The sequence below is a fragment of the Dreissena polymorpha genome, chromosome 2, assembly GCF_020536995.1.
Source record: "Dreissena polymorpha isolate Duluth1 chromosome 2, UMN_Dpol_1.0, whole genome shotgun sequence".
NCBI classification, from domain to species: Eukaryota; Metazoa; Mollusca; class Bivalvia; order Myida; family Dreissenidae; genus Dreissena; species Dreissena polymorpha.
The window spans coordinates 89017500-89044372 of NC_068356.1; the positions used below are offsets into that span (position 1 = coordinate 89017500).

Here is a 26873-nt window from a genome sequence, read left to right on the forward strand (position 1 = left end):
AAAGTTTCGACCCCTTTGGTGCGCCATAGGATAACGCATCCAGCATTGCTCTGCGTCACTTGTATTTCTTGTATAAACGTCCGACATCGAAAGTCAAACGACGTTGGGCGCCATTTTCGGGTTTCGTGTTCTGCGATGATTTTTATTTTAGGATCGCAGATGAAATTTTTGTATATTTTATTATTATTTGACCATTCCCCGATGTTATGGAAAGGGATTTCTCTAAAACAAATATTAAATCAATATACAAACGAACAAGAATGTATATATTTAAAAAGTGATAGAAACATTCACATACACGTAGAGTAGGTACGGCGAGTCGTCTATGAAAATTTAACTACAATACACGCATTATTAATAATGACTGCGAAAAATATATCCTAGTACAAACATGTCACAATAATATGTAATTTAATAGTTATAAAATAAAAGTAATTGTTTACCTGAGAAAATAGATTATTTCATTCAAAACATAAGAAATACGTCAAACAATAGTGACTCTTGAAATTTTAGTGCACGTGGATCACGAACCAGGGTTAGATAACTCTAATGTTAGTAAATCATGCATGAGGGTAAACTGTTTGGGTTGATTCCCTATGAACATTGAAATGTATTAAAATTCATATCTAAACACTCAGATTAAAATAAATAAATAGTCTAGATTTTATGCGATTAATTTTTTACCCTACGACACGTACACTAACGTACACTCTTTGTAGCACTTCGTAATGACGGAGTTTTATTTTACCGGTACCCGCTAAATACGTTAAGTGTTTAACATTAAATTTTAAAAATATTTAAAATGTTTATAGGTATTTAGCACTTTATAAAGTATTCCGACATCCGTTCCAGCAGACAATCGTTATTACGCTAATTTTGACAAGGGAATTCGTTCCTACGTTGTTTTGACAACCCGAACATTCGTTCTTATGTTGTTGTTTTTTTAACCTATTTATTTAAGCTCGATTGCATAACAAGCCTAAGGCTTATATGAAACGCTATCGAGTCAGTTTCCTTGGTGTCTATGGGGGGGAATCTAAAGAACGCTCCCACAGTGGGAATCGAACCCGTGACCTCCCGATCGCTAGGCGGACACCATATCCACTACGCCACGGCGACCTCGTTCTTATGTTATTTCGACAAACCGCACAATCATTATTACAATAACACATTATTTTAAAACTGATATTGTTTTATTCACATAAAGAACGTTTTGTCTATTAAACCTTAGTGGGCATTTGAATCAAATAGCACTTTGGGTCAACAAGAATTTAAAAATACATGCCGAAAGACATACATTTAAGCTTATATGCGCAATATTACGCGTGTAGGCTTAAAAGTGTGCCTGTCGGCATAGTTGTATATCTGTAGTATTTTGTTACTCGTAGTTATCCCTTTGCATGCTGGGAAATTTGTCGTCTGCTAAAATGTCGTCTGCTGAATTTCTAAAATTAGCATTTTCTTCGATTTTGTTTTCAAAGAATACTATCAGAATAGCAAACAGTTTGGATCCAGATGAGACGCCACGTTCTGTGGCGTCTCATCTGGATCCAAACTGTTTGCAAAGGCCTTCAAAATTCGGTTCCCGCACTGAAAGAGTTATATATTCTACTATGTTATCAATTCTAAATATAGTTAAACACTCATCATCCTAATCAATACAATCATCATCAACAGTCAATGACACCGCCATTATATAAATCATAATTCTTTACCTGGTAAAATCCTTACAACTTCTTTCTTTATAAATATTTACACACAAACAAATTAGAAATTGGCGTTCGTATTTGACAGGACTTCCAGCACACTAATGCAACGATCATCTTCCGCCCATATGTCTCCAATGCGCAACAGAGATGGAATTCAAATGGCACCGCACCGTTTAGGAATCCAGAGGCGCTCTTTGGCGATGGGACTTTTGTTTTTAGCAATGAAGTAGGTTCATGTTTGGATACCATCTTTTATAAACCAAAAAATCGGGACTAAAAATAAACGAAATATTCACTGTATTTTTTTTTAATTATACACGTTAAAATAATGCAACCGATAATCTTAACACACATACATGGTCATTGTCATTAGGGAGAAGGGCGGGTTTGTCACATAGCTGTCTGCACTGTTTCCCTGACAATTACACACATCGAATGGCTAATCAAAATAAATATCTGGATAACTCTTATCCAGCGGATAACTTTTGTTCGTCAATTTTAGGTTTATGTTTTGGTTAGCATTTGTATAAAAAAAGAAAACCAAACAATAGCACGTTTGGGTTTAGTTGTGGATAAGATTTAGCCAAGGTATTTGACTTCGGTTATCTTTATTCAAATTAGGTTATCTTTTGGATTTGCTAAAGTAACCCACCATTTATACAATTCGCTACTGGTCTTTATATTGTTTACGCTTTCATCATAACATATCACATTCGTTTCGAGCCGTTGATATGTTAGGGTTACATTTTGCAACAGGTGCGGCGATTGTTGACAAAGGTAATTTCAAAATACACCGGATGCACTGTAATTTGGCTTTATGTTTTTTTAAAACGAAATCACCGGTTTGTGGATTAACTGCAATTTCAAAATATTCCCACCGCGCTGTTATAGATGGCGTCCAATTCGTGTCAAAAATAAGTAGGTATATCTACCGATGCAAAAATACTATATCAGCAAATATGTTGTGCCTGCATGCATACATTAAGGCCAACAGGCACATTTACAAATATATGCATTATGATCCAATTTGAGCCTGTAGGTTTAATGTATACCTTCTGGTGCATTATGTTTTAATGCTAAATAATGGGTACTCATTTGCATAGTTGTAATTTATTACATTTTTAAAATAACACATTATTGTAAAACGGATATTGTTATATTCGAATAAAGAACTTTTTTCTATTAAACCTAAATGGACAGTTGGCTCTTAATGTACTTTGGGTCAACAAGAATTTAAACATACATGCTGGAAGACATACCTTTTAGCTTATATACGAAAAAATACACGTGCAGGCTAAAACGTGTGCCTGTCGGCATAGTTGTATATATGTAGTACTTTTTTTACTCGTAGTTATGAGTAAATGTATTATTATTTATGCTAAATAATGTGAAACAATCATCAATCTTATAAACATTTTCATCAGAATCATCATAATTCTTTACCAGGTTTATCCTTACAACTTTCTTTATATATAATTACACACGACAGATTAGAAATTGGAGTTCTTATTTGACAGGGCTTCAAGCACACTGATGCAATAAATCTGCTGCCGTCCGTATGTCTCCAATCCGCAACAGAGATCGACCTTAATGATACCGCTCATTGCAGGAATCCCGAGGCGCTCTTTGACGATTTGGCATCCTTCTTTAGCAATACAGTATGTTCGTGTTAGGATCGCATCTTATTGAAACAAAAAACCAGACTGAAATAAACGAAATATTCACTATTTGAATTGCACACGTTAAAAATAATGCAGCCGATTAGTTTAACACACATACATGATCATTAGGGGGTCAGGGCTGGTTGTCTACCCGCACTGTTTCCTTAACAATTACACATCTCGAATGTCGAATCAAAATATTTGCAACTCACTAAATACTCAAAACGAGAAACCCGTGCTTTTGTCGCGCTAAACCATTACAGTAATGTCTCTTCTAAATAACATGTAAAGGACGTGTTTCCTTACATTTAAAACCGATAATAAATTCTAATTGAGGTAAAATGTTAGCCTTTAGGTACAATATAAGTAGTATGTCGTTATTAAATAATACATTCTGGTAAATTGTGTTTGAAAAAGGAAGAACGTTTATTCGTTAGTAAAGTTTTCATTAAGTATTGACCTATATTGATTTAAACAACTATTGAAGCGTTTTGGGTAAGTATACTTTTTAAGACAGTGGGCTCTCATTTCTCTTTGGGTAAAAACAAACAAAAATATATTCTGACAGACATACATTTAAACCTTTATGCGAAACATCACCCTGTCGGCATAATGTTGAGCCTGTAGGCTATTTTAATCTGCTGTGTGTACGGCTACTTTGACACAAACGGTACAGTATACTTATTGGGCTTTCTCCTCTTGTTTACGGATGACTTGCATCACGTATATAAGAAACGGTAAGATACAATTTAGTCATACAAAATTTCAACCGTTTGAACGAATTGAGATTAACAACAAAATGAATACCTGTATGATATATGTGCTATCTGCGCTCGTCCTTGTAGGATTATCGCAAAGTGGACCACTGTCAGGTACAGTAGGTAAGAATAGTTCTTTCTGGTAATTAAGTTTTTCATTCTATTTTGGAACGTTTTGTTTTTCAAGTTTGAATGAATACATCACGGTCTTATGTAGCTTCACTTGTATCCTGAAGTGCTTATTTAAAATTAATTTACGTCAAATGCACACGTGCTTGTCTTAGGCGGACAGACTTTGAACAAAATATGTCGAAATTTTATCGAGCAGTATTAGAAATATTATGAATAATAACAGCAAAACGAGATAGTATAGAAGAGATTATGAATAACATATAAATAATGTAAATCATTTCATGCAATTATAGCATGTCAGAATCTATACAACATGTATTGCCCTCTTAATAAACCGTACACAGTACACCCTAACTCAAGTTGTTAAATAAAAAGGGCAAGGCACGATTCTTTTCTCACAAGCGTATTCATCGAACACCATATTCGCACTAATAACCGTCGTTGGGAACAACATAATGAACTATTATCGTCGGCATGAAACTTCGTGGTTTAAAAAGACTTTTTTGTGGGTATGTTAGTTCATCGATTTCTCATTCTGGAAAATAAAAAAAAAGAGTTTGCAGTTGTCAATTTCCGTTTGATTGTTATTGTCGTCCGACTTAGCGACGCTTATGCGCTAGATTAAATGACAACAAGTCGTGGTTCGTTTGTCTGATTAATTTGGATAGAATTATAACATCCCTGTAACAAAGATGTAAATATTAATAACAATTATAATAATAATAATAATAATAATAATAATAATAATAATTATTATTATTATTATTATAATAAAAATAATATTCATCATAATAATCATAATAATAATCATAATAATAATGAACGAAATACAATGAATACCAATGGCGGTATGATAAGCGAAAGACTTCACAAATACTCAATACAAAATAACAAACGTCTGAAATACAATAAAACGTTAAACCAGGAATGGTTAACAATGGCATATATAAAAATATTGTATTTACCTGTAGGTTTTTAATAGAAGCCTACACAAATGGAAATATTTAAAGTGCAAAGATTGACGACCTGCGTCGTTCAATGTTTGTGTGAGCTGTGCGGTGCTCGTGCAGAAAGGCGGGAATGTTAAATATAACTAGGTTAGATTCAACTATACATTCAATACATTCAACATATACGCTGCACTAAAGCTACACTAAATTACCGTAAGTACTTTAACTATTTCTGTAATCAATATATACTAAAATTATATGTACACCCTATGACATTATATTAATCTTGTCCGCAAGAATTCGCGGCGGGAGAATGTGTCACTTTGGAGTCACTTGCAGGATGTTAGCCCTGTTAATCACATACCAATTAACTAGTCAATTATTATGAAGCCATAGTTAGTAACTGGCCCTTTTTCTTGCTTCCTAATTAACTAGTTAAATATTTTGGTAAGCTGATAAGTGGGGCTGAGTTAATTTTAAATAAGATACTAGAAAAATGTTTTTCAACACAAATAACCAAATACGAAACAAGACGTTTTTAATGTATTGGTTATAAAATCGCAGAAAGTTGTTCAATCAATTTTTGATCAGACATAGTCTGTCTTCTTTTAATTGTATGTATTGCCTGTTATGCACACTTTACAGACTCGGCATTAAAGTTCTTTAAAATAAGCGCTATCGATACAATTTTACCACAACAGTGTTTTACCGTAAATATAAAGTGACAGTTAAGTATGCACTTTAATGTACTCCCTTTTGTATAATAACTGGATTTATCTTGATAGTGAATCAGACGCAGGGTGTTTGAATTGTCATTGACATAAACAGAGGGAGTAATCACGTGATTATCAAGATGGCGACGTCCATGCCGAGGCCCGTATTTTTCGCCTTTTTATACCCTTTAATAACTTGTATTATTTGTTTAATTCCACCCACTTTCCAGCCATATTAGCAAGAAAGTTACTGGCGTTTATTTCATAGTAATATTCGCTCTCTATCTCGACTTTACTCGGTGTGAACTTTCTTAGCGGGATGACCTAATAAGGGCTCCACTAAGAAAATTTGCGTGCAGTAAAGTCGAGATACAAAGCGAATTTAAATACGAAATAAACGCTAATCACTTTTTTTACTGATATGGCTGGAAAGTGAGCGTCGTTTAAAAATTAAATAAGGGTAATAAAGGGTATAAAACGGCGAAAATTAATTGTCTCAGCGTGGACGTCGCCAGTTTGACTATCACGTGAGTAACCCCTCTGATAAATGTATTGCATAACTACGGCAGTCTTTATTTTTAACATTTGACATAATGATTCGGTACAAACTCGAATTCGCCAATCGGTATAAAGATGAAATAAACGAAACTTAATGTGTGACAAATAACACTGGTTTCGTTCAATTATTTAGTGTACATCAAGAAGCAGAGTTGATTTGAGCGAAAGCGGGCTCCAATTAATACTTATTGTACACATTAAGGTTTCACTTACATACACGTTTAGCATACACTTAAATGGTGCCGCTACACATTATTAAGATGGGATGTTCTACTCCAAACAATCTCAACTTAGCGATATGTGTTACATTATAAGAGCCCATTGGTCAGACAATCGGTATTGTTTATCACGTATCGTATCTAATAATTGCATTTACATTTAAACATGGCATGATATCTACGATTGACGTCATTATTTCAGAATGTCCACAGTGCATTCACATTGGATGGAAGCTGATCAACATTCCCGCCACGTTTGCTGACTCCGTCAACCAAATGTTGGACTCTATTTTGGGTGGGCAAAACAACACAGCCTGCTTGGGTAACACAGCGGCTTCTCAAATGTGCAACTTTACCGTCGTGAATGGCACCATTGTCTGCGACAGAAACAATATTAAAGTAACCGCAATTGGGATGACCGCTGCCAACCTTCCTGGTAAATCAATATATTTATGAAGGATAAAATGTCCGATATACATTTTATTACGATTATATTGTGTATTTTATTTATGAAACATGCACTTTTATTAGCGTTGTATTTTCATAAATAATTTTCTCTGCATATATGGGAAGTACTCTCTTTGGAAAGAATCAGGTAATACTTCAGTCTTGACGTCAAACTGATCACGCCATTTATAGTATTGAGTCAGTAATTTTCTCCTTTACCGTATATAATTTGAAAGCAAAATATTTCATCACTTAAATACCATATGATTCAAATTATATTGTATTTTATCTGTTTAATTTGATATATTTGTATATATACCAAATTATATCATTGATGTGCCGTTCTTGATTATTTAATGAATAAAAACCCCATCTCAAATATGGCATTTGTAAATAAATCTTTTAATCTTAAATGTTGAAAACTAGACTCTTTAGCGTTGTTAGATATTCATAGTACGTTGCTATCACATTATGGTATAACTTACAGTTAAAAATAATGCTTCACTTGGGTCGTACTCTGTGAAAAGGGGGTTTAATGTATGTGGGTACAGTGTCGTCCCAGATTAGCCTGTGCAGTTCGCACAGGCTAATCCGGGACGATACTTTCCGCTGTTATGATATTTTTGTTATAAAGAAAGTCTCTTCTTAGCAAAATCTAGTTTAGGCAGAAAGATTCGTACCTGATTAGCCTGTGTGGAATGCACTGGCTAATCTAGGATCCAGATTTTTAAACCCCTTTTCACAGAGCACGGCTCAATTTAATTGTTCTCAGATGCGGTTATGGAGATGTCCGTCGTGACCAGAGGTTGTATAGTCCTTATGGGTGACACCCCGAAATGCACACCGATTCTTGACCTCGTCGAGGCCGAGCAGAAAGCGACCTTCCTCTCCCCGCTATCATCGTTGTCTGCCCAATTTAAGACAGTCCAATACAATGGGCACCATTGTCAGTCGGTTGACGGCTCCACATGGCCCAACATCAATGACAAGGGAAGTTCTGGAAACAGTTTGGGGTTAGCTAGTAATCTTATGATGACGTGTTTGTTGATTCTTCGATTTTATGAGTAAAAACAGTACAACTCTGCAAATTACAGCAACAGCAAATAGGATGAAGGCCGTGGATTGTTTGATTGTTTATCTCTGTAAGACTATAATCTAGAATTGTGTCATTATTTATCATCCTATTCGGGACATCAAAAATACCGCTCATTAACAAGTAATTCAACCGATGAGGGAAAAAAGTAGCTGTTCAAATTGAAAGGTCTTTATGGATATCTTGTAATATAGTGTTTTATATGCCAGAAGCCATGCCAATGGATTTTGTAATAAGCAATACAACGTTGAACAAATTAAGTGCGAATAAATTTGTATTTAAAGTGTGTTGTTGTTTTTTGGTCTTTTGGTTTTCGTTAATTGTTATGTAATTTCTTTTTTTTTAAATTTGTCTGAGCCCGAAGTGTTCATGTTTAGATATTGCGATCATCCTTTCTCCCCCTATCCATACCCCTATTGCTTAACATCGGCCGTTCCAAGTCAACTACTACTACTACTACTACACCTACTACTACTTCTACTACTACTACTACTTCTTCTACTACTACTACTACTACTACTACTACTACTACTACTACTTCTACTACTATACTACTAATACTACCACTACCACTACCACTAATACCAATACTACCACTTCCACTACTATTACCATTACCATTACCACTACCACTACCACTACCACTACCACTACCACTACTACTACTACTACTACTACTACTACTACTACTACTACTACTACTTCTACTACTACTACTACTACTACTACTACTACTACTACTACTACTACTTCTACTACTACTACTACTACTACTACTACTACTACTACTACTACTACTACTACTACTACTACTACTACTACTACTACTACTACTTCTACCACCGCCACCACCATCACCACCACCACCACCACCACCGCCACCACCACCACCACCACTATCACCGCCACCTCCACCTCCACCTTCACCACCACCACCACCACAACCACCACCACCACCACCACCACCACCACCACCACCACCACCACCACCACCACCACCACCACCACCACCACCACCACCACCACCACCACCACCACCACCACCACCACCACCACTACTACCACCCCCAACACCACCGCCACCACCACCACCACCACCACCACCACCACCACCACCACCACCACCTCCACCACAACCACCACCACCACCACCACCACCACCACCACCACCACCACCACCACCACCACCACCACCACCACCACCACCACCACCACCACCACCACCACCACCACCACCACCACCACCACTTGATAACGCAAGTTCTATAACCTCTACCACATCCAACACCGCATACCTTGTCTTCTACCACTTCTACTACAACTACTACCGTCAAGTTACCATTACCTGATCAGTAACATAATAAAGTTGTTCTGGTGAAAAGCATTTACGGTTTTGAGACTTCTTTTACACCAGTTTGATTAAATATTACATTTGCTTACTAATTCAGCAAATAGTCTTATTTTTAAACGCAGGCAAAATGTATTTGTGATACTTATTTCGCCGTAGAATTCATGCATTAACGGATCAGTTGTAGCCATAACGGATCACGTGATCGAAATCACTCAGGGGGCATCTTACGAGCTATTTGAACTGTCGAAACATGAACTGTGTTGTTTACAATGACCAAGTTACATTGCCAGTCATAAATTATATTCATTTTTTTGTTATTAATTGTTTTCTATATGTGATCAGTATCTACACTTTACGCATGTTGTTCTTGTATGAATTATCTGTTGAAATCCTATAAAAATAGATCGAAAAGATATGGGCATCTATATAAACCATGCAAATTGTTTTAATCATATCTAATCATCGATATTGAACATGAAAAATAAATAAAACATTAAGATTGAGATCATTTATTGTAAGAATCAACAAGATTTACATATATTTTAATATAGTATATTATCAATACGGATAGTATCACGCTTGATCCGTTATTGCCCTAATTCTTCATTTCATTTAAGGTGTTGCAAAATCTTAAATACGAATCAAAACTGAATTGGACTTTGGAAGACAGAAATACTACTAAATGGACTTTAAATTAATGCCTAAACTTCTTACTTTCATCCAGAGTTATAGCATGTGGCCGTGAAAAATGTTTAACCTCGATTTTAAAACGAGACGGAAGTTAACAAAGACGTATATACATGTCAGCAAAACATACTGAAATGTTTGACAAAGAGTAGCTCCGATTACGACTCAATCAATGCATTTTAAAGAACATGCCTTGAAGATGCTGTGTGCACAATATCATCTAAAAATGTCAACTATTTATTGCGATACGCAGTCTTGAACATCAAAGTGATCCGCTATGGGTAATGATCCGGTAATGGTAACTTGACTGTACTGAAACTTTGATCGTCGTTTTTCGTGCGTCGTCAAAATTTACCTCGTGAACAATCCCGGGGTCACATTTACCCAATCTTTATGACAATTCATCAAATTAATCTCGACTGAGATTGAAACTGAACCTGGTGGGTAAAAAGGTCCCTAGGTCGAATAACAAGAAAAGGTTGTGAAAACGATACAAAAATAATATAGTTTTAAAGTCAGTTTATAGCCAAATAGGTAATGCAATAAAGCGATTATTTGGTTGAAGTACTTAACAAATAAATTACTGGTTGAAATTCTTTAAAAATAAATAACGTGTTTTTGTGTGTTTGGGGTTTAAGATTTCTACTTTATTTCGAACGCAGGTCTTCTTATTTCAACCAAATTTGGCCTAAGAGGCCGTCTAGGCGATCAAAAACATGCGCTCTACTAAACATTGAATATATTAACATAATTTTACTGGTTTTTGCCTGAAAACATGTACCTTGTTACTATGTCACGCTCAGGCGATTTTATTTCTTAAATTATATATCATATGACATGCCACTTTAAATTCAACTGTGAAGGGATGATATATATGATATATAATTGATATTGTCAATGCAAGTTTGCCTTTTTCATGGTTATTTATATGTGTTAACCTGAGTTGTGAGAATATCGACTATATTCGTAAATAAATATCCTGTTGTTTGGAATTGTAATAAGCATTTATTGTATATTATTTATGCAAATGAAAAGCACTGCATAAACATATTATTAGGAGGGTTTCATTTAATATATGTCTCACATAAAGTCTCAAGCTGAGCATCTTTTTCTGTGGTTTGCTGTTTGATTGAATATTGCAGTCGAGACCTAAAAACAATGTTCATTTACTGATGATTGGGTACAGATATGCTTTACAAAAAACTTGAACTATAAATGAGCTCGGCCGGAATATCAATTAACACATTCCATTCTTAGCAAATTGTATTATTTTTATTTGGCACAACTTTGAGATTTGTAGAGTGTTCACATGTTTTTTAATAGTCGTAAAATGTAAGTTGCCCCACCAACTTTTCACCATGGATTTCAATTAATACAAATTTGAACGCGGTCGAAAGATCTTTAAAACGAATGTTTTGAGCAAGTTTGATGAAGTTTGGACTTAATGAAACTTCTTGAGCGTGTACAATTTGTTGCATGCTTGAGTTTTGATATCATATGAAGCCCGATATTGGCAATGCTCGATACTTGCGCTTTGAATGTATGTGTCGGAAATATTTCGATATTTTACCATGCCTACTGTTCGAGGTCCAGTTAATTTTGATCGAAGAGCTAAATACATATTTCCTGTTCATTTTATGTGTCTTATCAGAACCAACTCGAGGTTGTATCAGCTCAAAACTCAAGGTTTATGATTGAATATAGATGTCTGAGCTTGATTTGTATTCGCGGTTTAAAGCTTATTGTTGACCTCAGATTTGGCTCAATATTCACTCGTGATCGATCTTAACGTCTAACATTTGACATTACCTGAAATGTTTAATCTTGTTCGATGCGCACACGTATACGATTAATTTATCAAAGTTTTAGTAGGCAGTAAACCATGGTAGGATATATGTACGGGAGACTGGTATTCAATATTCGTAAACAGTGATGTGTTTATCAAGTTAAAAAATCTTAACCCATTTATGCCTAGTGGACTCTCCCATCCTTATAAATTGGATCAATTTATTTCCAAAATTAGGGATGTCTAGTATATTTATTTCTATATTTAGAATATTTCTTACAGTAATTTGTTTAAGCAAACATCGCAGACCATGGTGAGACGCCAAATCATGCGGCGTCTCATCTGGGTCTACGCTGTTTGTCAAGGCCTTTTTTCTAGACGCTAGGCATAAAAGGGTTAATTGCAACCGCTTTGATTGAAAGAACGTGGTAGTAAGTGACGCCAAGTTTATCAAAATTTTTCATCGATCATTAAAATAGGATCAATTGCTGCTTAAATTCAATGAAATGTTTTTACTAAATTTGGGTTGCATTTATTTAAGTGATTGCAAAATCAATTGTTACCGAAACGTATGCACTTGTTATAGTTAAGAGTTAAATTGAATTGGGGTCACTTCAAAATATCACATCCAACATGTTAAGTTCATATTAAAATAATCATTATATTCCTTGTTTAACCAAACGCGCCCACACATTATAAATTCACGGGGTAAAATGCATTTAAACTAGTATAGTGTATTTTTCTACGTAAACAGTATGTGCACGTTTATTGTATGTATATAAGTAATGATCGTTAGTAATAATTGTATCAACGTAAATTTGTAAACATACAATTTTGTAATTGCTAAGTGTAAACGATATTAAGAAAAAAGTAAACAGGCCGAGTTTATCTTCTAAAATTATACGTGTTTAACACAGCTTGAAATTCCCCTGAACAACTACTGATTAGGCAAACCCCTTGGCAACGTTTACCTCAAGAATATATATTATACTATTTTTTTTTCAGAGATGAGTTGCTCAAAAAAGTTTTACAGCGATATAATTAGACACTTACACAACCTGGTAACTTAAGGCATTACTACCTTTACTAACACAAATATAACATTAACTTGACATGAACAAATCATTTAATAGTTGTAGATTAAATGTTCACAAATATGTTTTGTTTTCATTAAAAGTCAAGACCGATTAAATTAACGCGCTGTGAAATGTTTACGGAATTAAATATTCCCCGAAGCTGCACATTAATGAAGTTAAGTCCCTGATCCTAGTTATAGATCTTCCAATACTGTAATGCCTGTAAGTTTTCCGACAATTTTCAGACACCTTCAGTTTAGCAAAAACTATTTTACTTTGTTACACTTATATTATGACACCCAGCTTTTCCCATCTGTGCGTCAATGTCTTTACTATCGCATACGTGTTTTTACAATCGGATAATGGTCATAAAGCCTGGCAAATAGTGCATGAACCGTTCATTTTGTTTTATTTGGTTTTATATGCATGTGTTCCGAATAAACTGTAAATAATTGTTGCAGCCTCAGGCGCGGAAGGACCTGATAAACGTCAAAAAACAAAATACAGAAGATACTATTTCTCCCGCATGCGTAATGCGGGGTTTCAGTTGAAATGTTCTTTGCAAGGAACCAATCGATCATGCTTAATGTATTCAGATTTAACGGTTTGTAGCACATTCGGACCAACTGCAAAGTATTGCAAATATATTTTAAAGAACAGAACAGAACATAATTTTATTACACATAAACTTTACAGTTTCTAGTGTTAAACAAAATGATAATACAAAATACATGAATATAGTAAGTCGTTGTTTTTTTCTTACAGAAACATCATAATTTGGTAATGGATGAACTTTAAAGAAATTAATACTGTACAACGTGGTCTTTAGCAGTGCACAATATTGTTTTGACAAGAGCCGTCATAAAGAGGAATATCAAAACGTCGATGCAATATGTATATTTTAAGGGGTCTTGCAATCGTCAAACATTGACATCTTGAAATATTCGTTAGTACACATCTATCAAAATTTTCGGTCATTATTTTAAATATTTGATTCCTTTTAACTGTCAGCGATGTTAGAGTACTCGCGGAAGTTTAAATATAGTACTTATTTCGTTTTTGTCCAATCATATTATAATCGAATTATTTGTTCATTACCGTTATTTATTGGTAAATAAACAACTCTTCCGTTTTCTACTGGCTCCCTAGTAAAGATTTCAATCCTACAACTAAAAACCCAGGTCGGTTTTGTTTATTGACTGACAAAAAGCTGTAAATCAAGAACTGTTTCTCTTACAGCATATTAAACAACTAGTTAGTCATCTGTCAATAGATCACACATTGACGTTCCCTAAAGGAAAAGGAAGTACTTGGTTCCAGTCTCATATGGAGGCTAATTATCACCGTGAAGAAATATGACTGGTTGTAAGAATAGTTCTATCATATCCCTGCAACCATTACACATGACTTGATGATTGTGGATTCACATATTAATGTTTTTTTTCTAGTATTTATAGTCGTTATATTTGAGAATTTTGATAACCAAATAAAAAAGATAAATGATGGCCCTGAAGTGCTCACATGGGTTCAATACATACTGGTTGTCGAAAACCTTACACGGCGACCTAGTTTATTCCCAGATTGAGTAATTAACGTGGAGTCTAGAGTTGTTATATGGGTTTCTCTATGATTTGACCTCATAACCTTACCTTTAAACACACGTGACCCAGATTCAAAGTGGACACGTGAAACTATTCTTACCATATCTTTATAATGAAAAATAATATTTTCATCATCTTAAACTTTAAAAAATACAGAGAAAAAACTAAATTTACATTTTTTGTTACATATACCATTCACCGAGGATTATGGCAGTTGACGTGGTCTAAGCATGATGAAAAATAATCCAAAAGTATATACGTATCGTATTAGGCATGTAAAGTTTACGTAGTGAAATAAAATCCATGAAATTGTACCTTACAATGTGACCTTAAATTTTAAGGAACATTAGATTTATTTTGCAACATATCTTTTGGTCATGGAAAACACCAATTCAAAGCTTTATTGAAACACTCTGAGTAAAAGTCACAGAGCAGAAACAAGAATTATGAGATCTGATCTTCAAATATGATATTGACCTTTCATTAAGAAGCAGAAGGATTATTTTAGATAAATTAGGATAAGCTTGTGTAGTTGTATAAATAAAAATTGTGTGTGTGTGATGTTTAAATATAAAGACATCTGCTGTTTGTGTCAGTTTCTTTGAACGACAAATATACCATCATCTAACCAACCATATAAAACGAATTTACATGGGCATAACTGTCACCTGCTAACAACGACAACTTTGGTCATATCCCTTGACTGACCGCTGTACAAAGGTTGGACTGTATACATCTGTTCCAGACTACAGCTTACAGAAAACACAACAAAAGTTCACCATGTGCATATGGCTATTCACTTTTACAAACTGTCCCCTAGCTTAATGGCCCATGTCTAAGGTAAGACATCTTTATCGGCATACTTCCATCATTCCACCGCAATATGTGTTTCCCTGTAAGGAACTTAAACGGGATTGATGCTTAGATTTGTTAGCCGCCCGGTCAGCTCGCACGACAGAGCACTCGCCTTGTAAGCGGTAGGCCCCGGGTTCGAGTCTCGGACATGCTTCACACTTTTCCCCAACCGTCGACATGTTCAATAATTAAAATCTACTTCGACGGTTTCCATTGAACCATGTTTACTGTCATCTTTCTAAACAGTTGTTATCAGCTTCGCTCCTTTATCAGCTTTACTATATCGTATAAAGAGGCCGCACATTCGGTATATTTAATTTCATTTGTATTTACTACACAAGAATAGTCATATTAAAAAGAAAAGGAATCAACTTTAACTCGGTTATTTAAATATGCATGTAAGAAGAGAAACATTTTATTTACTGCGGATACTTATTCATAATGATATAGCAATGCTGGACTTTGTTTGTATTTTTTGTTGAACATAAACCACGTTTAAAAGGTGCGTTTTCACAGATTTTGGCATGCATTAAAGTTTGTCAATAAGAGGATAAAGCGGATAAAAGAGGGAACGAGCATGCGATGGAATTTGCCATGGAATTGAAGACAAAAACGGTTAAATGTTTCAGACACATTCATATGATTTTTAAGCAATATAACATTTTTAAATAACAGTTCACTTGGGGTAAACCAGTTATGTCATGGACACGCAATTATATTTTAAAAAGGTGGAAAGTGATAAGATTGAGAGGATTATTGCATGAGAGATAAGTGCAATCATATCATTACATTGAGAGGATTATTGCATGAGAGATAAGTGCAATCATATCATTACATTGAGAGGATTATTGCATGAGAGATAAGTGCAATCATATCATTACATTGAGAGGATTAATGCATGAGAGATAAGTGCAATCATATCATTACATTGAGAGGATTATTGCATGAGAGATAAGTGCAATCATATCATTACATTGAGAGGATTATTGCATGAGAGATAAGTGCAATCATATCATTACATTGAGAGGATTATTGCATGAGAGATAAGTGCAATCATATCATTACATTGAGAGGATTATTGCATGAGAGATAAGTGCAATCATATCATTACATTGAGAGGATTATCGCATGAGAGGTAAGTGCAATCATATCATTACATTAAAGGCGATACATTAGATTTCAGAGCTACTATGATGGAATTGATAGGAATTATAACACGCTGAATTTACTGATCAGAAAAACAATAAAATGGCATTTATGAAGTACTCACACATCACATTAATTTATTTACACTGTTTTAATTATAAATACGATTAATAGAACTACGATTATAAACAGCTGGGCAGTGAAAACCAGTATTCGGAGCAAAATGTCAATATAACTTATTATTTTCACAAATATTTATTACTACATTATTTATTGTCTTATAAATATTTATATACTTTTGTACTTGTATTGCAAATCGCTTTTTGTCAAGTGCCAAATTCTTAGCTGCAACACGCTAAAAGCTGAACGCCCAAAACTAAAAATGAATTTGATTCGAAGTACCAACGGAATACAGGACGCTATAAGTGTCGTGTATTTACTGTTTAATGGTTAATTTCATGTAATTATTTAATGGTTAATAACATGTAGTTATTTAAGATTTTGAAATATATCCTGAAATCGTACTTCATTGTGTGTCTTACATATATTCCTAAGTTATGGACAAGTGATGTCAAACCTTAATTCGAAGAATGCCAAAAGATTGCTCCACGAACGAGACGGCCCTTGACATCAAGAATTTCGGTGATCAAACACTGGAATGTTCTTAGCCAATCGTTGAAGTGTAAAAATTATGAAATACAACTGGGGTTTAATGATTTTTTTATATAGCTTTTAATGATTCAACTGGTTTAATTGAATTCGTGTATATTGTGTTTTAGGACAATATGTTCATGAGTATTTGTGTAAGACTTTCGTATTCTATTACAACAGTTCATCATCAGCAACAGCAGCATTAAATGTGGCATCAATATCTTCATAGTGTATATCATCATCCTCTTCATCATCATTTCATCATAATTAATTCTTATGCATTTTCACAGCCTCATATGTTGCAAGAACTTCATAATTTAGTGTAGTACAAACAGTGTATAAAGCGGACATTTAACACAGGTAACATCGCATATAAATCTGAAGCAACAACAACAAAACTACTTTTACTTTTAACAATACTTTTACAGCCCTATGGCTTGTAAACTGCTACTGTTTAAAATTAGCCGATGAACCTGTACTAACAACATATACATATTGATAAATATAATGCAATTCACATAAACACTGTGGCACATAGATGTTCAGCATCAAGTAAAATGATTTATCCTCCACAGGGTTTTCGTTCTTCAACATGTCTACAGACATTTAAACTTGTAATACATAATTTTCAGAAGATAATTTTTTTCGAATTACAATAATTAAATTCAAATAGAAGGTGCGTACTTATTAAGAAAACCTTAGGACAGACCTAATTGAAAAAAAATCAAGAGTTTAATAACTAATAAACATAAATATTATACACACAAGTTAACTTTTCTATAAACAACGGAATTACAATCAAAAGGGAGAAACTAAATCAATCCTATATTCAATATTAACAAGAGTAGTATCCCATGTTCCATAAGTATATTATATGAAACTGGAAGTAATGAAGTGACAAAACTGAAAATGCGACAATTTCAAAGAAACTTTTAACACATTTGACAGTACTACATGCACAAACGAACTATCTAAACAATTAAAAACTTCCATTTCAGTTATAGATATTACATATATGAAAAAGACAAATGCAAATTATTAATGTGTCAAAAAACTTGCCCCTATGTGGCTTTATTTGGAATTTCAAACACATTTTCTAAAATATTTGCCCAAATAATATGGAAATCGTATTTTTAAGATATTTGAGCAAGGCTTGCACAATAAATGTGCTACAGAAAAACTGAAAAATTGAAAGAACTGAAAGAAACAAGAGCTGTCTCCATCGGAAGACATATGCCCCCGTAAAACGCTTTTTCGAAACATAAACGCAGATTTCGAAACCTAAACGCGGACCCTAAGTTCAAGGTTAAGGTCAAAGTGGTCAAAATTTGTGTGCGTATTAAAAGGCCTTGTCCATAAACACATGCATACCAAATATGAAGGTTACATCTGATGCGACATAGAAGTTATGAGCATTTTTCGAGCGAAAACGCAATTTTTTGATGAATCAAGGGCCGTTACTCAGGAGTGTCTGGATCAAATTGGCCTATTATCGAACTAGACCTAGATGATATTGCCTTACACATGTTCATGAAGTTTGGTGAAGATCTGATGACAATTGCTCGAGTTAATAAACGGAAACGAGAAAAACACAATTTTCAGATGATTCAAGGGCTGTAACTCAGGAGTGTCTGAGTCAAATTGGCCGATTATCGAACTTGACCTAGATGTTATTGCCTTACACATTTTCATGAAGATTGGTGAAGATCCTGTGACATTTGCTAGAGTTATTTAGCGGAAACGAGACACAAAACGATGATTCAAAGGCCTTAGCTCAGGAGTGTCTGGGTCAATTTTGCCGATTATCAATCTTGACCTTGATGTTATTGTCTTCCACATTTTCCTGAAGTTTGGTGAAGAAATGATGACAATTGCTCGAGTTAATGAGCGGAAACGAGAAAAAAACAATTTTACGATGATTAAAGGGCCGTAACTCAAGAGTGTCTGGGTCAATTTGGCCGATTATCGCACTTGACCTAGATGTTATTGCCTTACACAGTTTCATGAAGTTTGGTGAAGATCTTATGACAATTGCTTGACTAATCCGGACGGACGAACTAACGGACAGACTAACGGACAGACTAACGGACAGACTAACGGACGGACTTACGGACGGTGCGATTTTTATATGCCCCCAGAACTTATGTTTTCAGAACATATATGGATATATTACTTTTCATTTGTCTTGAAAATGTCATTATAACCAGTACATAATTCTTATAACTTAATCGTCCAATAATGCAACAATATTATATACATTTCCTAAAATTGCTCACTCGATTTATTTACACTTATAAACAAATTTATAAGCAAAACTTGACGTAAAGGTAACATGTAACCATTAGAGATTACATAATACCAAACTTTAAAATCTGAAAGTTGAAGCATTATAAAATACAATAAGCTAAATACTCGTAAGTCTGTTAAAATTGCCATTTGCCAAGTTAGTAAGGTGGGCGACGTTGGCGTACGGATCTGCTTGGTGGACGACTGTCCTTCCCAAACGGGTTCAGAGAAAGACTACTGCTAGAACCCGATACATGGGCAAGAGGTGAACCTACTGGACTGCCAACATTAGTGGATTGAGTGCTGTGATGGAACTTCGTTGTGAAAAACAATCAGAAGAACGATATGAAGATTACTAAGAAATGACATTGGAGCTGATGCTGGTTACTGAGAATCAAGTAAATACAGTATACATAATAACGTTCCTTTTCTTTAGAAACCTGTAAAGCTGTACAACAGCATAATAATTGAACAAATGTAACTATCGCTGTCAGTAGTTTCTAAAGGCTTAGTATGGTTACCTTGCAGACAGTTTCCGGTTCCTGTTTAGGTTATTGGACAGAAGCAAAGAGCAAATACATGTTCATGTACAGAGTTCGAATATTCCTAGCGCGACATTCTCTGTGTACCTTGGTTCACGGGCTTTGTTTTTATGGGGTATTTAGAACCGCATATGGTTCTCTCGCCCATCAATTAATCAATTTATGTCGGCCGATTGACTTGCTTAACACGTATGATATCGTTAGATTCAATCCTCTTTCACTTAACTGTTACAGTGCGTTTGGGGCCCGATTTAAGCGCAATCAGCTGCCACCCTGTATTTGCATTTGAGGCGTGTGTGCAATATTGGAGAGTATACACTGTACGAGTGCACTCGTTGGGTTTCTGGAGCCGTGCCTTGTGATGCATAAACTAGTAGCTCTGTGTGCCATTCAAACATTAGGACATGTGGGGAATACCCAGTGGTACAGTTCTGATAAGAATTTTATGTCTGTACAATGTAATGTTGCAGTATATCTAATATGACTACTTCCTATCACATAGAGTACTTAACATGCTGAGCAAGATACGGTTAAATCGCTCAACTGATGGATTACCCATGGGGTGAACAGATATGGTCCGGCTCTCCTGAACATGTGCAGCGTTACACAGTTCTTTGGTGACATGAATCTCAAAGAGTTGATTAGAATGGTGTTGGGATTGGGTAATAAGCAAATATTTTGCAAGCAAGGTTTTGTTTGGAAGTGGTAATCACATTCTGATTGCGATATGCGACTGCGTTTACATAACACGTAAAGTGAACCGTTCTTACTAGCACATCCTTGTTACCACATTGACATGAATCAACTTCAAGCAAAGCAATACTAACAAGCTGCATTGGCATACATGTCTCAATCGAAGAACGATTTTCAGACGGAATAATGGATCATTTCCTGTCAATACAACTTCTTCCGTGAAACATTACTATCAATTCGCTATTCAATGCCTAAGCAGTAAAAACGCCGTCAAGAAAGCCATACTGACTGGGCGGGCCCCGAATTAATAAAACTGGCATGCACACACCGGCAGGCTATTTAGCGACATTTGTTGTGCACAAGGAGCTTTCGAAAATGTTCTATTCATCTAATGCGGAATTACGATACAACACTCAGTCAACAAGAATTATCACTTAAACAACATGAGCTACCAGGATATTCATTATTATATATTAATAACAACGAAATATATTACGGAAATGTATGTTCAGTATATAGTATGATAAACCCAAAAATAGAACATAAATAATGAAAGTTATAAATTGTATTCATCCAATGTATGACTTTGAATATTTTTGTATAAGCCGATTAAATAGTTATATATTTGATATGTTATGGTAGAAAAATGTCCTCCTACTAACTGGTATCCAAATGTTTGATGTTGACCGGTTTTGCATAGTGCTGGGCCAGATCATCAGTTCAATGGTGAGTCTTCTGAGAATCTGAGGAAAAATTGCCAAACTCCTCATCATCATTTAAAAGATGCAAGAAGGCTGCCGGAATGATCTTTGTCATCAACGTGAGCACGTCGCTGGGACAGATGTTTATTCAGTTCACGGAGGAAATTGCCCATGTGGGTGAAGTAATTAATCAATTATGTACATAGATCTTTTTAAGGGCATCATTAAACAATTCCTACATATGAGAACGTGTCTTTGAAAACTAAGCAGAGTAGACCAATGACATGCAGGATGTGTAATTAGTACGATTGGGTTTGTGTCTCAGCTTCAATTTATAGCCATAATATAAAAGATGTAACAGACTAAATTTTGATGACAAATACAATCGTATAGCACTGACTTGTGAAACTCAAAGAACACTCTTAACCAAAAAAGGGTCTATATTTCCTGTTATGATACGGAGCTATTTTTCGTAGTGGTCGGTAATGCACATTTTGGTTAGGCGCCCTGAACTGATGTCAACTAAAGCCGTAAAGTATATGGCATTACAAATATTATAAAGGACAATCCCAGATGGTCTTCCTGTGTTCTTAACACGTATGTTTTGCATCATGTTTTCGTTTACGTCAACCGGAAGAATAACTCGCTTAGACTAAGAGCAATAAAAACAATTAAAAAATTAAGTCATTGTTTTGATCCTGCTTATTTTCAATGTCAAGAGTTAATGTGTAATACAATTATAATAAGCCATACTGTTATCAATAGATAAACCATTAAGTTTGCGGTATGTTCGTTACATTGGATCATATTTGCTAAATTACTGCTTAATTATTGAAATAATGATATTTTTAAAGACAAATTGTAAATATTTCTGTATAATTGTACCAAATAAGGCAATGGTAAAACAGTATTTGCAAAATGTTTGGCGATACAATTGGAAACAAATGGCGGTATCGGTTCGGCCGTATTTACTAGTCTTAAGTATAGAAAAACAATACAACCCTTTTTTGCACCCAATTGTTCATTGCAGCGGTATGCTTATTGTCAGGCCAGCTTTTTCATTTTTTAATTAATTTAGCTGCCCCAACGGCAATTAAATAATATGTCAATGTTCCCATATTTTTTTTCATTTAATGAATTGAATTATAAATGGGTAAGTTACAAAAAACACCAAATTATCACTGCTTTACAATACTCCGCTGAATAATATAAATTAATATGCTGTTAACATACGAAAAAAGTTTACGAAAATAAAACTCATAAAGCTTGTTTGTTGTGTGCTCAACCAAACCATCTGCACAACAAAATCGATTATAAACTATAAAGGCAAGTGTTAATAATTGTGAGTCCCGTCCAATTACATTCCAGTCAGTTATTTCTGTCGTAACAAAATCTGGTAGGTAGTTCTCTGACAATGTGTTTAAATGTCAATGTTTGCCTTAATCTCTTCGTTTCAGTCATTGACATCAAGAACATTTCGTCTGGAGCGTATGATTCCCGGGCAGTTGACGCCGTCATGAAATCGGTATAATTTTGCACTGTAAAACGCAAAACACGCCGTCTGATACGTCAAGCGCCTTTTAAACGTATGTCTTTTGTTATAATTAAACTGTAAAATTGCAAATAAGCAAATCTATGTGGAGGTAACACATGGTTCAGTAACACATCATGCCGTCATGAAATCGGTTACATTTTCCTCTGTAAAAAGCAAAACACGTCGTCTGAAAGGTCAAGCGCCTTTTTAAACGTATGTCTTTTGTCATAATTATCCTGTATAATTTCCAATAAGCAAATCTTTGCGGAGGATCTCGTTTGGTTCAGTAACACATGTGACAAACATTTCCGACGCACTGTGCCGTCGGATAAAACATTTTTGAAACAATATCGACCATGTTTAATATCTTCCTTTTATTTTAAGTGGATGTGCTTAAATAGTCTCTCGACATGTAAGAAATGTAATGAACTAGTTTTGCCTCGCTTTTTGATAGCAAACATCCATACATTTCGCGAACATATGCATTTCATTCGCTGTACCAATTATTATAAAAAAATTAGATCTATATTCTGATACCTTTTTCAATAAAACAATTCATTGCAATTATGAAATTTTCATGTATATATAACAACCCGACGATATCAACAAATTGTCATTTTGTTGACAAAATGCTCTTTTGCAGTAATGGTATAAAATAACGGTGTTTAACTAGTGTTAATTTCGACTGTCAAAAGGTGATCTCGATCGCCGCAACAATTTGAGTCTTAAGGCAAGGAGGAAACTGAGGGTCATGTGAAGAGCCTCCACCTCTCCGTACAGCGGCTCACAGGTTCATCCAACTTTCCGTACAGCTTCTCCTGCAGGCTCACAGCTTCCTTCACCTGTCCATACAGATTCGCCTGCAGGCTCACAGGTTCCTCCACCTGTCCATAAGCTTCTCCTGCAGGCTAGCAGGTTCCTCCACCTGTCCATACAGCTTCTCCTGCAGGCTAACAGGTTCCTAAACCTGTCCATACAGCTTCTTCAGCAGGCTAACAGGTTCCTCCACCTGTCCATTCAGCTTTGCTTGCAGGCTAACAGATTCCTCCACATGTCCATACAGCTTCTCATGCAGGCTAGCAGGTTCCTCCACCTGTTCGTACAGCTTCACCTGCAGGCTATCAGGGTCCTCCACCTGTCCATACTGCTTCTCCTGCAGGCTAACAGGTTCCTCCACCTGTCCGTACAGCTTCGCCTGAAGGCTAACAGGTTCCTCCACCTGTCCATACAGCTTCGCCTGCAGGCTAACAGGTTCCTCCACCAGTCCGTACAGCTTCTCCTGCAATCTAACAGGTTCCTCCACCTGTCCACACAGCTTCTCCTGTAGGCTAACAGGTTCCTGCACCTGTCCGTATAGCTTCGCCTGCAGGCTAATACGTACCTCCAGCTCTCCGTACAGCTTCGCCTGGAGGCTAAATGGTTCATCCACCTGTCCATATAGCTTCGCCTGCAGGCTTACAGGTTCCTCCACCTGTCCATACAGCTTCTGATGCAGGCTAACAGGTTCCTCCACCTGTCCTTACAACTTTGGCTGCAGGCTAACAGGTTCGAACCATACATTTCCTTTTCGTAGTAGCTGGTAATAATGCATGTCCATTTAGGGAAATGCATGTCGGTGTGTGTCACCATCAACACAGTATGTTTAAGCCTTAGTCATAAGCAAAACAACCACAATTAAGCAACACATGAAAAGCTACCGATATATTTTACAACATAATATTTACAACCAAACACACCTGGTTAAACTATTTTTATGCAATATGGAAGATAGCAACTTGATATTTGGCATGCATGTGTATCTCATGGAGCTGCACATTTTGAGTGGTGAAAGGTCAAGGTCAAGGTCATCCTTCATTTTCAATGGTCATTTTTGTTCTAAAAGAGCTGCCGTGCGACTTCAAAGCGCAGTAGTGGACTCTTGTTTAGACTTGCATTCATAACTCGGAATTGAATTTTGTATATTTTCACAATCAAATGTAAAAGCAGTAATAACTTAATTAATATTTATATTTATATAAATATATATATATATATTATTTTAACGTATGGATTGCTAAATCGTTTCATATTCCAACAGTTATGCTTCTAAAATAATTAAGCAGTAATTCTCGCTCTATTAAAATACTGTATAAACTTTTTTAAAAGACGGACGTGTTATTGCCCTTTTATTTATGCTGCTTCGTTTGTTGAAATAGCATCGTCATCCTTATCTAGGTTTGGTATAATTTCTCTCACAAATGATATTTATTTTCACCGAAATTTCCATAACATGTTTTGCACTAAAATGTTTTTTTCGCGATGCCTCAAGTCGATAACAATAATTCGCAATAATTGGTCTTATGAAAGACAACTAGGGGCGAAATGATTTTTTTTATAGCTTTTAATGAATCAACTGGTTTAATTGAATTCGTGTATATTGTGTTTTAGGACAATATGCTCATTTCGTATTTTTTTTTCAACAGTTCACCATCAGCAACAGCAGCATTAGATGTAGCAGCAATATCTTCATAGTGTATATCATTATCGTCGTCATCATAATTTCATCAAAATTAATTCTTATGCATTTTCACAGACTCATATGTTGCAAGAACTTCATTATTTAGTGTAGTACAAACAGTTTATAAAGCGGACATTTGACACAGGTAACATCGCATATAAATAAATCTGAAGCAACAGCAACACAACTAGTTTTACTTTTAACAATAAATACTTGTACAGCCCTATGGCTTGTAAACTGCTACTGTTTAAAATTAGCCGATGAACCTGTACTAACAACATATACATATGGATAAATACAATGCAATTACATAAACACTATGGCACATAGATGTACAGCTTTCAAGTAAAATGATCTATCCTACACAGTGGTTTCCTTCTTCAACATGTCTACAGGCATTTTAACATGTAATAAATAATTTCCAGAAGGGGGATTTTTTTCGAATAACATTAATTAAATTTTAATAGAAGGTGCAAACTTATTAAGAAAACCTAATGACAGACCTAATTCAAAAACAATCAAGAGTTGAATAACTAATAAACACAAATATGATACACACAAGTTAACTGTACTATAAACAACGGAATTACAATCAAAATGGAGAAACTACGTCAATCCTATATTCAATATTAACAAGAGTAGTAGCCCATGTTCCATAAGTATATTCTATGAAACTGGAAGTAATGAAGAGACAAAACTGAAGATACTAGAAATTCAAAGAAACTTTTAGCACATTTAACATTATTACATGCACGAACGAAATATTCAAACAATTGAAAACTTCCATTTTTATTCATAGATATTAAATTTGTGAAACAGACAAATGCAAATAATTAATGTGTCTGTTTTAAATGTAATCAATGTTAAAATAACGTGCCCCTATGTAGCTTTATTTGGAATTTTAAACACATTTTCTAAAATATTTGCATAAATATTATGGAAATCGTTCTTTTAAGATATTTAATCAAGGTTTGCACAATGCAATTGCTACAGAGAAACTGAGAAATTGATAGAACTAAAAGACAAAGACTAAAGGTTTTCATACATGGATATATTATTTGCATTTGTCTTGAAAATGTCAATATAACCAGTACATAATTATTATAACCAGCAATGGTGCACAAAAAATGATATACATTTCCTAAAATTGCACACTTGATGTATTTACACTTAAAAATAAATTTATAAGCAAAACTTGCCTAATGGTAACATGCAACCATTAGAGGTT

General features: G+C 35.0%; 1 protein-coding gene across 1 annotated transcript; it reads left to right on the forward strand.

Annotated features, from left to right (window-relative positions):
• Positions 1-6855: 6855 nt before the first annotated feature.
• LOC127867987 (uncharacterized) lies at positions 6856-8234 on the forward strand. The gene is made up of 2 exons (XM_052409531.1): positions 6856-7135; positions 7919-8234. Exons 1-2 carry the CDS (start codon positions 6871-6873, stop codon positions 8212-8214), a joined length of 561 nt encoding a protein of 186 aa, XP_052265491.1. The 5' UTR covers positions 6856-6870; the 3' UTR covers positions 8215-8234.
• Positions 8235-26873: the final 18639 nt, after the last annotated feature.

Excerpts from the sequence above, each read along its gene's own strand:
- LOC127867987 (XM_052409531.1), top strand. The coding sequence starts at position 6,871 with ATGATATCTACGATTGACGTCATTATTTCAGAATGTCCACAGTGCATT. Across the intron at positions 7,136-7,918 it reads GACCGCTGCCAACCTTCCTG|ATGCGGTTATGGAGATGTCC; the intron begins GTAAATCAATAT and ends AATTGTTCTCAG.